General features: G+C 33.2%; 1 protein-coding gene across 1 annotated transcript; it reads right to left on the reverse strand.

Moving 5' to 3' along the window:
* Positions 1–12990: 12990 nt before the first annotated feature.
* On the reverse strand, positions 12991–14042 carry LOC105098031 (olfactory receptor 52A1-like). Its single transcript, XM_010990652.2, is given in 2 exon segments — positions 12991–13769; positions 13772–14042. Coding segments are annotated over 2 exon segments (933 nt in total). The 3' UTR covers positions 12991–13107.
* Between the last annotated feature and the right edge of the window lie 288 nt (positions 14043–14330).

Below are 14330 nucleotides of genomic sequence, written 5' to 3' on the forward strand. Positions count from 1 at the left end.
ATTTTCAAACTGGTAGAACCGTTCAGGATGGCAGTGTATCTGAGAGGATTGGATATGGCTACATAGCGGTCAAAAGCCATAGACAGTAGAATACCTGACTCCATCATGGAGAAGATGTGGATAAAGTACATCTGGGCAAGGCATGCATCAAAGTTTATTTCACGAGCATTGAACAAGAAAAGCTTAAGTATTGTGGGTAAGGTGGTGGCACAGAGGCCCAGGTCACTGACTGCCAGCATGGACAGAAAGAAATATATGGGTTCATGAAGTGATTGTTCCACCCAAATTACTATCAAGATGCTGCTATTACCAAAAATAGCAATTAGATATAAGACACAGAAGAGAATAGAAATGTGAGGATGATAAGCTTCCAAGCCAGAGAAACCAGAAAGCAGCAAAGGTTGGAAATTACTGCTGTTGAAAAGTCTCATAATTGATGTGCTCAATTACTAAATCTTCATCCTGAAAATGACAAAGAATAGGCTATTACATTATTATAATAATTATCAAAAACAAAATTTCTCTTCTTTTTCTCTCATTTGTTCTACTGCCTTACCCTGATTATTTATAACCAGTTTATAATTACATCCATACAGTAATCAGTCATTTGACTCCAGAAATAAGCATTGGTTTTTAGAAACATTGAGTAAACATAAGCACAAATCACAATTTTCAGTTTTGACTATGTGATCCTCCTTAATAAACCTATGTTGGATAATAGACATATATTGCACTATGTATTTAAAGTACTGGCAAGAAATGCTGTTTGACTTATTTTCCACAGCACACTGAGTCACACATATTAGAAAAAAAAAATCAACTAACACAAACTCCAAAAGAATATTAGTAAAATTAATCTGTAAACAGAGAACATTAAAAATTAAAAAATGAAGAAATTATAGCTAGCCATACTTGAAACATATATTTTTTCTGACTATAAATTTAAAGTCTATTATTTATAAAAGATAGAAGACTAATGAATATAGAGAAATAATTTAAGAATAAAAATAGGTAAGTAAACTATTTTATTGCATATTTTTAATTTATATGTTCATTTATGTATGCTTAAATCTTATTCGTTTGACAATATGGGCACATTCTAAGTAATCAATTATGTTTTAAATGTTTTATGATATTATATGATTGTACCCTGACTAAATAATCTAATCTTTTTATAAGGACAAAAATACATAAGGAAGAATACAATGAGAAGTGACTGTACGTCTTTGGAGAAACAAAATTACTTTTGTTGAAAAATATATGTTTAAATTAAAAGAAGGCTGTCAAAATTTTGAAAGTTATAATGGAAGTTGTAATTGAGGGATAATTTCTTCTCAAATATATATTTTATTTGGTTTGTGAATGATGTTCATGTACTGAATCTTTTTTTCCCATACTCTATAAACTACCTTGCTAAGTTTTATTTGTGTGTGTGTGTGTCTTACCTACCTGACAAACCTAATCTTGTATGAAACTCAAATATGTATATTCTCCATATATACTTGCTGCACACTATGGCAGAAAAACTGCATTAGCTGGAAGATTCACCAAACTCAATTTTCAAAGTAAATCTATTTTTTTTAATTTACTGTATTTTTGATTTTGTGCAATTACTAATAAAAATCCTTAACTATTCTTAAAGTCTTTCCCCTCCTTCTTTTTTCTCTTGCCTACTGCTTTGATACCAACTTCAAAGAGGTATCAGAGGAAAAGAGAAGGAACTACAACTTCAGCTTATCAAATCTACTATGTACTTACATCATTTTTTCCTTCACTGCTGGTGAACAAATGGCTAAATATAGAACTCCCAATCACAATTAAAAATTAGTAGCATGACAAAGTGAATTGAAAATACATCTATAAGAATTAAAAATAGTGTGGGGCTACATCAGTTTGGGAAAAAAAAGCGTAGTACTGTCCTTTCAACATTTCTTTATGATATTTGGATAGTAAAATAAAATACTGGACCAAAAATTAACACAGTAGATGAAGCATTAGTTATTCCTGAATTCAACTGTAATTGGAAATTTTAAGATAATTCAAATGTAGTTAGAAATTGTTGAGTGAGTTCATATATAATATAGCAAACATCACAACCGATTGTTGTGGAGAATAATTGATAGTGGAAAAGTTATCTAATATTTGAAAAAAAAATCCCTTCAGAGTTTCAGTTTACACAGTTGGTCCAATTTCAGATAAAGAGATGAATTCAGTATCAAATGCAAAAAAGTGGAAAAAAATGGAATATAATAGCAATGATAAAGCTATAAAAGTAATAAAGATGTTGCTAACATTGACAATAAAGAATCCAGTGACAGAAGTTTCATGAACAGTGCTTCCAGATGAAGATGGGAAGAAATTAGTCATGTCATAATCATCTGTAGCCAGCTTAAAAGTTTATATAATAAAAATAAAATAAAAAGCACATGATCCTGCGACAGAAGAAATCAAAATAAACAAACTCACAGGCCACAGTAATTTATTTCATCGATAATAAAAGACAAAAATTTTCATCTTTCATGATGATAATTATAAGCTCAAAGAGTATTCCGCGTCAATAGCAACTACCAGTGGACACTAAGTTGTTTTGATTTTGTGGTCCTAATTGGTTTTGAGGTTTCTTTAGAGAAAATTGAGAGTACCTTAAGCAGTGTAATTTCCCATGTCTGTTTGATGGATGGCAGAACGGAAAATGATGGTATGAGTTCACGCCCAAATCTTCTTTTTTAAGTAATGCTTTAGTGACAAGGGCTATATGTTTTTAGTGTATATTGGTGAAGTGTATTTTTGTATGTGAAAGAGTTTATGCATTACGTAGTCAACAAAGTCTGTAAACTCACCGGACAGAATCTCTTAAGGCCTGAGTGTCACAAAGGAATCATGCCAAATGAACCATGATTTATATAATTGAGATTCCCCAATCCTGTGTTTCAGGTTAACAATCTGGAATAAATTTCCCAAATGGCAATTTTATGCTTGTTCATCTGGAATGAGTTGCTCCTTTTCTGAATAGGAGCATCTCTAAGCCATGGAATAAAGATATCTGCAGTATCATAGATAGATTATAAAAAGGTGTGTTGATGAAAGATGCATAATTTAATGCCGTTTATATGTTAAAATACAATCGTATTAAACAGTACACCTTTGGCAAAACCACATACAAAGATACAAATAAATGCATTGCAGATTGTGGCCTGATGGATACAGTGCCACATAGTGTTTCTTCCAAAACAGTACACTTTTGAGTGTGAAAGAAGACACTAGGAATAACCAGTAATTAGAATTTCTCTGTCAACAGGAGAGAAGAAAGGACTGGGATATATAGATACATGTAAATAAATAAACAAACAAGTTAAATAAGTAAATAGTAAAAGAGAGGGACCTTGCATAGATCAATGTTAATAAGCCAGGAACTGATATTTGTTATAAGTCACCCCTCTATACCCAAGATGAAAACAATATTTTATGCTGAAATGAGCCCTGTAATTGGATACAAAATGTTTTTGTTTACTCTTAGTTCTATTTTGTTATGTCTGTTTTCTGTTCAACAGGTTACTCTCTCATCTTTAATATACTTAATATGTAAAATCAGATAATATTTTCAATAATATAATATACTTGAATGTATACTTTGTATCTGGCATCTTTTTGGTACTTAGTACATATGTTTGAGTAAAGTAATAAATATACCACATGTGAGAAAATAATTCTTAGACAATGGATAATAATAGCTTATTATAAATATGGGTTTGATGACTACACAGAAGAATCTGGTACTTAGGAAGTTATTGAGTTGTGTCTATATGATATTGATATTTTCACTCCTGTTAGTATTAACAGTTTGCATAATAGCAAAACCAATTCAAGTCCTCAGTTCCAATAAAGTTCCAATAAGCCTCAGATACCATTTAGGATTTCTGAATAGTTCAGCAAAAGCTGCTCAAATTATGCTGAATTATTTTACATCCGGCTTCTAACTCTTGCTTCTGATCTGTCTTATATTCCTAGAGGCTGAAAGGTATCAATGCAGATAGGTGACAGAATTTTATTACAAATGTTAAGTTATAATTAGGTGGTATTAGCATGAAGGATGTAAATAGTAATAGTTTTTCACCTTCCTAGAGGCTGCGTATCAATACAGCAATTAAAGTTTGTATGTAACATACAGTCCTTCCCACTGTATCCTCCATGGATTGATTCTAGGACCCTTATGGATACAAAAATCCGCAGATGCTCAAGTCCCTTACATAAAATGTCATAGTATTTGCATATAACCTATACATATCTTCCCATATACATTAAATTATCTCTGAATTATTTATAATACCTAATACAATGTAAATGCTATGCATTGACAGCTTGCAGAAAATTTAAGTTTTGTTTTTTAAAGCTTTCTGGATTTTTTTTTTCCTGTTTTTGATCTGTGGTTGGTTAAATCCATAGATGTGGAACCTGTGAATATGGAGGGCCCACTGTATTATTACTGACTCGAAGATACGGAATTTAATTTTAATATTAAATAGAAAAGCCAAATAGCAAAAATAGTAGTTTTAAACAAACATTTGTCATCTTTCTGAAGTAAGTAAACCTAACTGACTCTTCCTTTTATTTTAGGAAATCTACAATCTTCTTAAAAACAAACAACAAAGAAATAAATAAATGAGTCTCTCTTCTCTGAATCCCAGTGTCATCTTACACATCTGAGAAAACACTGTAAATTACCTTTATCTTTTTATGAAGAATTTTTGTCTTAATCCTGTTATCCAAACCAGTACAGCTCACTCCCTTTCCAGAACCATTCAAAACACAAAACAAAATGGTAGATACAAATCTGAATGTATGAACCATTGCTTTGACTATAAAAGACTATTGTAAGTCTGGTATTACAAGGGTAACCACATATGGATTACAAGATGTATAAGAATGGATATATTGAAAATAAAAGAATGAGAAAAGTTAACACTATACATTTATCAAAATAAATTTTGCAGTTTCATTAGTAAAAGATAAATGTTACTCATTATGATAATATGACTAGAGATAATAAGAGCTATTAATCATGAAGAAATTCTAATTAACAAAAAATTCATATTTTTAAAAACTTGTACATAGTTAATAATCACCTCAAAACATTATGCATGTAAGTGTAGAAATAAACAAAGATCACCCAAATGAGAACAAACATAGGCTATTTATTTATATCTTGCTACAACAAGGATATCAGCCATCAACACTTGCCTTTGGCAGAGAATCAAAGGTCATTTGGGGAGTAGGAAACCTTGTCTTGGTAAATAAAAGGGAAATCTTCAGGTATCCTCTTGATTGGAAGTTGTTGGCAAGAGGAAACCAGACGTGGCTGCCTAGACTAGGATCTGTTATATGATCAATTAGGGAAGCATATTTGGCTCTCTTTCATTGGGTCTCTTAGATGTGGGAGCAAAAAAAGGCGAAAAAAAGGAAAATTGGCAGTTGTTGACCTGGTCTGGTCATTTTGAGTCACTTATTATGGAAGTTGTAGACTGGCTTACAGATTTCTTATGTAGATCAGAGTTCTATGGTCTTATGGTCTGGTCATTGTACCTTTGTGTGTTCAATCCTTCACAGAGAGAAGACAATGAGAGACAAAGAAGCTTTTTAGTTTGATGCAGTCGGATTTGTCAGTTTTCCCTTTTGTTGCCTTTGTTTTTGGGATTATATCCAAAAACATCATTGCCTAGACTGATGTCAAGAAGTTTTTTTCCTTACAAGCCTTAAGCTGTCACCTTTTGGTGAAGACACCAACAATTCATTCACATATCTTACAAAAAAAGACTTTCTAGGACTGACAACATCGTGCATCCTATATTCAGACTGTGTAGCTCCACTCGGTTAAGTTCCGTCTGTAATAACACAGAGTTAAGTATTCTAAGGAAATAAATGTGTAGACCCTTACGTACAGACTGTGTATAAACAACTTTTGTATATACATATAGGATAGCTTTTTTGAACTTAACACAGCTATATACATAAAAGTAGCTGTTATTAGTTAAGCTGGTGTCAAAAGTTTGGATTTTTTTCACTTGTACATTTGGGACTTTCTTTTGGTTGATTAAAGTTGCATGTGCTAAGTATGTGAATGGAAAAAAAAAGAAGCTTTTTTTCTATATTTCCTTCCACTAGTTTTATTATTTCAGGTCTGATGTTTAGATCTTTAATCCATTTTGAATTTATTTTTGTATATGATGTGATTAAGTTTCAACCTTTTTCTTCTGTGTGTCATTATCCAGTTTCTCAAAGCCAATTTTTGAAGAGATAATTCTTTCCCCATTTTGTGTTCTTGGCAATCTTGTCAAATATTAGTTGCCTATCCTTGGGTGGGTTTATTGCAGGGCTCTCTGTTCCATTTGTTTATATGTCTGATTTGTGCCAGTACCATACTGTTGTGATTACTGTAGCTCTGTAATATATTTTGAAATCAAGAGGTACAGCGCTTCCAGCTTTGTTCCTCTTGCTCAAGATTGCTTTGACTATTAGGATATTTTATGGTTCCATATAAATTTTAGGTTGTTTTTTTTTTTCTATTTCTGTGAAAATTGCACTGGAATGTTGATAGGGATTGCATTTAACCTGGGGGTCACTTTTGATAGTTGAACATTAGTATTTCTTCCATTCTATCAACATGGGATATTTTTCCATTTATTTATGTCTTCTTCAATTTTTTTCATCATAATTTTACTATTTTCAATGTACTTTTTCATCTCCTTGTTTAAATTTATCCCTTAGTATTTAATTCTTTTTGATGCTATTATTAATGGGATTGTTTTCCTAATTTCTTTTTTGGATATTTTGTTGGTACCTTATAGAAATATAACTGATTTTTGTATGTTGATTTTATATCCTGTGACTTTACTGAATTTGTTTATTAGTCTTACAGTTTTTTGGTGGATACTTTATGGTTTTCCATATGTAGAGTGTCTTTGAGGAAACAGAGGAATTGGAGAGCAAGGGAATTGCATTAATGTGTATCCAGTGTTTGGTGAGTTTGAGTTTCTTAAATAGCTGGGGAAAAAGGTTATGTGCAAAACAAAACAAAAACATATCTTACAAAAATGAAAAGACTCTGAGGTTGCACATACCTTGCATTTTTTATTATCTGTAAGAAAGCTGGAAAGAAGTATACAATGAGATGGTCACTTGTAACAGTTGGGATCTGAGACATAAAAGAGGTCCAGAGGATGTGTCCCCTTGTAACAATGATAAAAATTAGTCTTTCACTTTGAGTAAAATGAGAGATCCAGGCTAGTTTTCAAGTAGGTAAATGTCATGATCTGAACTGTATGTTCAGAGGATAATTCTGACTGTTCTTTTGATCTTTGTCTAAAGAGGGAAATAGTTGAGAAAGGAGGCCATTTATGATACTGTATCAAGCAACATGAACTAAATAATATTGTATCAAAATTAATTTCCCAAATCTCATGAGCTTGTAACAACAAAAACAGCTAAAAGAATATATTGCTCGCTTATGTTTTCATCTTTGTTGCTTTGATCTGAAATTTATTTTGAAGTTCATGAAGCCCCTGTATAGAACTACTGCTGTTTCATTGAGAAAAAGAGACAATAATACTAAATTATGGCTTTTAAATCTTCAGTTCATAAGTAACACGGTTAAATCTACTTACATTGCATTGACCAAAGCAAGTCCCAGGATGAAGACTGATGTCGCTAGAGTAGAAAAATAATACTCCCACAGTGAGAAGCATGCTTAGACAGCTGCAGTATTATTTTGAACTATTACATCCTACATTGTTATTACAAATACTCTATTAATAAATAATGGTTTGCAACAGAGCGTTATTAGATAAGTACTTGTTCTGGATATTTTGGTAGAAAAGTGAATAGGATTTGCTGATTAAGATGTAAGCTATCAAAAAAAAGAGGTACAGAGAAGTATTTGGGGAATTTTATTATAAGCAATTATAAGATATATTTGCTGTTAGTGAAATGGGAAAAACTGGGGCAAAACAGTTTTGGGGGTCGGTATCTGAAGCCCAGTTTTGGATGTGTTAATTTAAGATGAATATCATTGTAAAGGCTAATACCCAATAGACAGTTTAATGTGTGAGTCTGAGTTTCACTTAAGTGTCCTGACTTACAGAAAAGCATGGAATAAGAAGACAGTGAGGCTAGAGAGAATTAGTTGTGAGGTGAGGAGAGCAGTGGGAAGTCAAAGAGAAAATGGTAAGGCATTAAATCATGAGCCATATACAGCTTGTACTAAGGACTCTGGGTTATCATTGCATGAGGTGGAAAATCATAGTTTTGAGCAAGGTAATTACAGCATCTAAATTAGATTTTAATGGGGTTACTCTGACTGCTTTTTATAGAGTCAGTTGAAATTTGTGGGAGTTGAGGAAGACTGAGAGAAGAAAGACAAGTTAGGATATTACAGTAATTCAGAATAGAGATAGATGATCATGGTTTGGATAAGATTGATTGAAATGAGTTTGTGAAATTAGTTTAATTTTAGATATGTTTAGAGACACAGGCAACAAAAATCTCTGAACAAATGGCATGTGGAATGTGATGGAAAGAAGAGTCAAGAATAATAGTTTAAGTAAAAAAAAAAGATATCTTCTTATAGAAGCAGAATGCCCCTAGGCTGCTCTCTTATTTCTTTATTATTTTACAGGGATTATCCTGATTTTACTACCTGAACATTTCTTAGAGAATATTCAGATTGCCTCTGTGACTCTTCATCTGCAGAAAAACCCACACATTACTTTCTCCACTGCTACATTGCTTTAACTGGGCCAGTTCCCTGGAAACCAGGGCAAAAGTAACATCAGTCTTGTTGACCAAAAACTAAAAACCAAAAATAAATAAATATGAACACGCATACAACCAAAAATATATATCTAAAATAAGAACAGCATAACAACTTTGGAATAAATGTTGCTTTAAAGTGGATATGAAATTATTAAGAAAAAATATCATATGAATCAAAATATGTTCTCTGACCTAAAACAAACTAATTGTCAATGGCAAAATAGTATGATCTCTAGAGAATTCTCAAATATTTGGAAATTAAAGAACATACTTCTAAGTGATCCATGGCTCAAATAAGTCTAAAAGAAAATTAGGAAATAATAAAATAAAAATACAAGATATCAGAATTTCTGTGGCAAGTAAAGCAGTTCTTAATGGCAAATATGATAGCATTTATTTCTTATATTAAAAAAAGAACAAGAGCTAAATAATTTATGCTTCCATCTTTTTAAAAAATGGAAACCAAAATAACCCAAAACAAACATAAGGAAGGAAATACTAAAAACAGGAGCAGACTTGAAAACAACAATAGAAAAAATAAATAAATAATGGAACCCAAACCTGGTTCTTTGATAAACCTGTAAGCAGATTGACAGAGAGAGAGAGAAATCACCAACATCAAAAACTTATAAAGAAGGCATATAAGTACTGACCCTACAGACAGCAAGATGTGAATAGTGGGATAGTACAGACAATTCTATGCATATAAATGTGACAATTTAGATGAAACAGATAAATTTATTGAAAGAATAAATTACCAAATTACACTCAAGAGTAAATAAATAATCTGATTTTTTTTTCTGGATTATATCTTAGTGAATTTTTATCAAGTGTGTAAGGAAGAAATAACACCAGTTCTTCCCAATATCTAGAAACTAGAAGAGAAAGAAGACATTTCTAAACTCATTTTATGAGACCATTTGCTCATAATGACAACAAAAGAAAGATAGTACAAGAAAAAAAGCCACAGATCAATATTCTTTATGCATATATATCTCAGAATCTAAAAATAGCAAATTGAATTCTGCAAAATAAAGACAAATAATACATCACAAAAAGTAAGATTTATCTCAGGACTGTAAGGAGAATTGAATAGTGAAATCAATCAGTGTATCCCAACACATAAAAATATGTAACAAGAAAAAGAATTATATAATTGTATTGATACCTACAAAAATCATTTGGAAATATTTTAATATCTAATCATTATAAAAACTTAAGCAAACTGAAAATAGAAGCAAACTTTCTCAAACTGATAAAGGACATCTCAAAAAAGACCATTATAAGTAATATATGAAGATTCAATTATTTGGAACAAAGTAAGGGTGTTCATTCTCATCACTTCTGTCCAGTATCATATTTGAAGTCCTAGTATGTGCATTAAGGATAGAAAAAGAAACAAAAGACATTCAGTTTGGAAAGAAAGAAAGAAAACTGTCCCTCTTTGCAGATGACATGCTTTTACATAGAAAATACCAAGAAATCTAAGAAAACTTAATGGAAATAATGAGTGAGTTTATCAAGATCGATGGCAAAAATTAATCATATTTTTATACACTAACAATGAGCAAATGACAAAATAAGAGTCATTTATAACAGCTAAAAAAAGATCAAAATATGTGCAAAATCTACATGCTTAGAGCTACAAAACACTGATGCAAGAAATTTTAAAAAGACCCAAATGAGACATACTGTCATCTTGTATTTTAAGAATATACTTAGGATATCAATTTTCACTAAAGTAATCTAGATTCAGTGCAGTTTAATGTATATATTTTCTTCCTGTGTCTTCTTTCAGTTAGTAGTGTCTTTATGAACATAAAATCTTAATTTTAATATAGTCCAGTTTATTAATGTCCTAAAAGCTATTTTTTTGTATTTTATTTAATGCTATTGAAGAAAGCTTTGCTTGTCCTAAGATAATGAAGATACCTCCCCTCCCATATTTTTTCTTATGGCTTTATTATTTGGCCTTTCCATTAAAATCTAAAATAAATCTGCAATCTACTTGATTGTTGGGATTAAAATTTATTTTAGAATAATGGATATGAATATCCAGCTTACTCATCAGCGTGTGTTAAAAGGAAAGAACATTCTCTACTGTGTAGTGTGACACCTTTGTCATATTCAGCCAATTGTCCATTCTAGACTTCATATTTCTTACATTGGTCATCTTTAAAATCATTGTTCAGTCCCCCTTTGTCATAATTAATAAAAATTTTTGTGTGAACCATATAGTGAGGTCTACTAGGAGTAGAGATGCATGGTTTTAGTCATCTCGGCTGAAGTCGGCTGAGGACATGGAGCTAGGTTGCAATGTAGGTGTGCAGCTACATACAGTGCAAATACTCTATACTGAGAACACAGAACACTTATCTATACTAAGAACATGAACACTGAGACAAAAAAAAACTGATAAGAATGTGACATGATTTGTACATAATTTGTATTAATGTGTTTTCCCTTGTTAATTGATAAAATTCATCTGAGACTTTTTTGGCAGCTGTTGTGCAACCTTTGTCAGAAGTTCAGGGAAGATATAATTTATATTCAGGATAATGAGAAAAAATATTAATTGGTGAGGAATCCTAGAACATTTTGAATGGCATATGTATCCTCAGTTGGCTTATACAGGTTGTTGTAAAGTAAATTGCATTCACAGGGATATTTGAAAATATGTTTCACAACACTTTGAGCATTGACCAGAGTTATAGGTTGACCTAACAATGTGGCTGGCTTAGAGGAAGAGATCAGATGAATAAATTCAGGCTGAGAACATTCTAGGATGCCTAGAAGTGTAGAAACTCATCCTGTGTTCAAGACTTCATTGAGACAGTACAAGTTAAAGAAATACCTGGACTATTGAAACAACTCTCTGGGTGCAGCAGTAATGACAACTTGATTATCCATAAATCAGGAAGAGGGCCTTGCTGGCACAAAACAGTACTGTGCACCATGGTATAAAATAATTTCAGATATGCAACCAAAGAAATGACTATAAGTCGATGAACTGGGAAAGATGGTGCAGGCTCAGTTTCCATCACCATGACTGGGTTATTTATTACTCACATCTAAGGATCCAAATCCAGAGGAAAAATTTATGAAAGTTGGAATGGAAGTAAACATGTGCTGGGAGAAAGACCTTTCTTATCTACTTATGGACCATGAAATGAGCCTACCCACAAATCTAGACATATCTCAGCTGATACAAAATGATAATGCCCTTGGGGCAGATGATGGTTATAGGCCAAACCAAGGCATGCCACCTGGCTGACACTGAGACGGAATACCTGCAAGACCAAATACCAAAATGTCAACAGGCTTTGACTCCTATCATTATTGGGATATGTATGAGAGTCTCTTCCAGAGACGGGACACATTAGACGTACTGCTGAATGGCAGACCACAGGGCTATGCAGAGGTGTAGGAAACAAAGCTGAGTACTCAGTGCTACAGTGACTTGTAAATGGTTCTGAGGCTGAGCTGTGGGTTGGCTCTTACTCTACGAGAGCTCCAACTCATGGAGAATCACCTGGGAACTTCTGTGTGCCTGCCTGAGGGCTGGAGTTTTGGTACAACAGCCAGATTTCAAGGCCAGATGCAATAATTAAAGTGGCAGTTTGACATAGGTGTGTTCTAGGGACAAAAAGGGTGATGCCAATGGCAATGATAGAAACTATATGCTAACAGCTGTGCACCTGGACAAAAGCTCCTTCAGCTGTGACTGTTACACTAAGATATCTATCCTAGAATCTAACAACACTCTCTGCTGTTGTCTAGTAAGATAGATTAGAAATGCGGACTCACAAAACTTCCTAAAATGAGGAGGTAGCTTAACTTGGTATTTTTGAAGTTCCAGCTAGGAAGTTATGAATAACAGTTGTTATTTAGGTACTGGAATATTGCTGTACTTTAAGACAAAATGTCAAAATTTTGGGATACAGCAGAAGCAATAATTTAAGATGTATCTATAGTTTAAAATGCAAATATTCCAAAAGATAAAAACTAGAAAAATCAAGAAGTTTTCTTAACAAAAAGTAACATAATTACAAATTACACAAATAAATTAAAAGAAAGTAATAAAGATGAAATTAGAAATAAAATGAATAAATAGATCTAATTTCAGTCTTAACTTGAATAGATCTTATTTCATCCTGGCTTGTAGTTTGTGAGGTGAATGTTTTTAAGTTGGAGCATGATGAAGCCCCTATCAATGAACACAGAGAGTTCAGTCTATCTCCATCTCTAGGAAATAAAAGTGTTCTTTCCTTGAACTTAATATTTGATAGATCACTGGTGTTATCAGCGATTCAGTAAAAAAATCTGTGCCACATGTTTACGAATTACATTATTTTTTACACCATAGACAATAGGGTTGAGTGCCGGTGGCACAAGGAGGTAGATGGTAGACAGAAGTATGTGGGTAGAGGGGACAACATGTCCGAACCGATGGCTGAAGGAGAAGAAGGCAAGAATATAAAACTCAAGGAAAACAAAAATGTGAGCTGTACAGGTATTGAATGCTTTGAGCCGTGCCTCCTTTTGACGTAGATGAAAAACAGCCTGGAAAATAAGGATATAGGAAATGAGGATAAAAATCATGTCAAATCCCAGAATTGTAAAACCCACAAAAAGACCACATGTTTTATTGACTTGGATGTCTTCTGCAGCCAGCTTGACAACAGCCATGTGCTCATAGTAAGAGTAGGCAATTACAGTGGAATGGAAAAGGTACAGTCTTTTAATTAAAATGGGTAAAATGCCAATGAGCACTGTTGCTCGGATTGCCACAACCAGCACCATACTAACCAGAATGAAAGGTGTGAGGATGGATGTGTGCCTCAGAGGATCACAGATGGCAATGCAGCGGTCAAAGGCCATTGCCAACAGGATGCCAGATTCCATGCCCTGCAAGGCGTGGATGAAGAAGAGCTGGGCTAAGCAAGCATCAAAGGCCATGGAGAAGGGCCAAACCAGAAGATAGCCAACATCTTGGGAGCAATGGCTACACAGAGCCCTACATCTGTAGCTGCCAGTACTGCCAGGAAGATGTACATGGGCTGATGCAGGCTGCGTTCTGCAGGGATGATTATCAGTAAAACAGTGTTTCCCAGAAGAGCCACTAGGCACACTACAAAGAAGGAAAACCCAATCCAAAACTGCACATGCTCTAATCCAGGGATGCCAATTAGTGTCAATGTTTTGGGGTCCAGGTATGACATGTTAATGGATGCCATGAAAGTTAGTGATCTTTCTTTTCACTGCTGATTCTCATACCTATGGAAGAGAAAGTAAATGAGAAGTGAAAAAGGACACAGACCTCACTATCATTTAGACGTGTTTGAACATTGAAGAAATAAGTTCAGTTCTTTAGATAACAATCAGGCCAGAACATTCAGAGGTTCTATACAATATGACAGGACAACAATAGGAAACCATCTTTCAAAAGCTTTGCTAGAGCCATACATGAACAGGGGAGAGTTTCAGGATTTCTGACTTACCATTTGTGTAAATAGAAACCATGA

Source organism: Camelus dromedarius, chromosome 12, assembly GCF_036321535.1.
Source record: "Camelus dromedarius isolate mCamDro1 chromosome 12, mCamDro1.pat, whole genome shotgun sequence".
NCBI lineage: Eukaryota > Metazoa > Chordata > Mammalia > Artiodactyla > Camelidae > Camelus > Camelus dromedarius.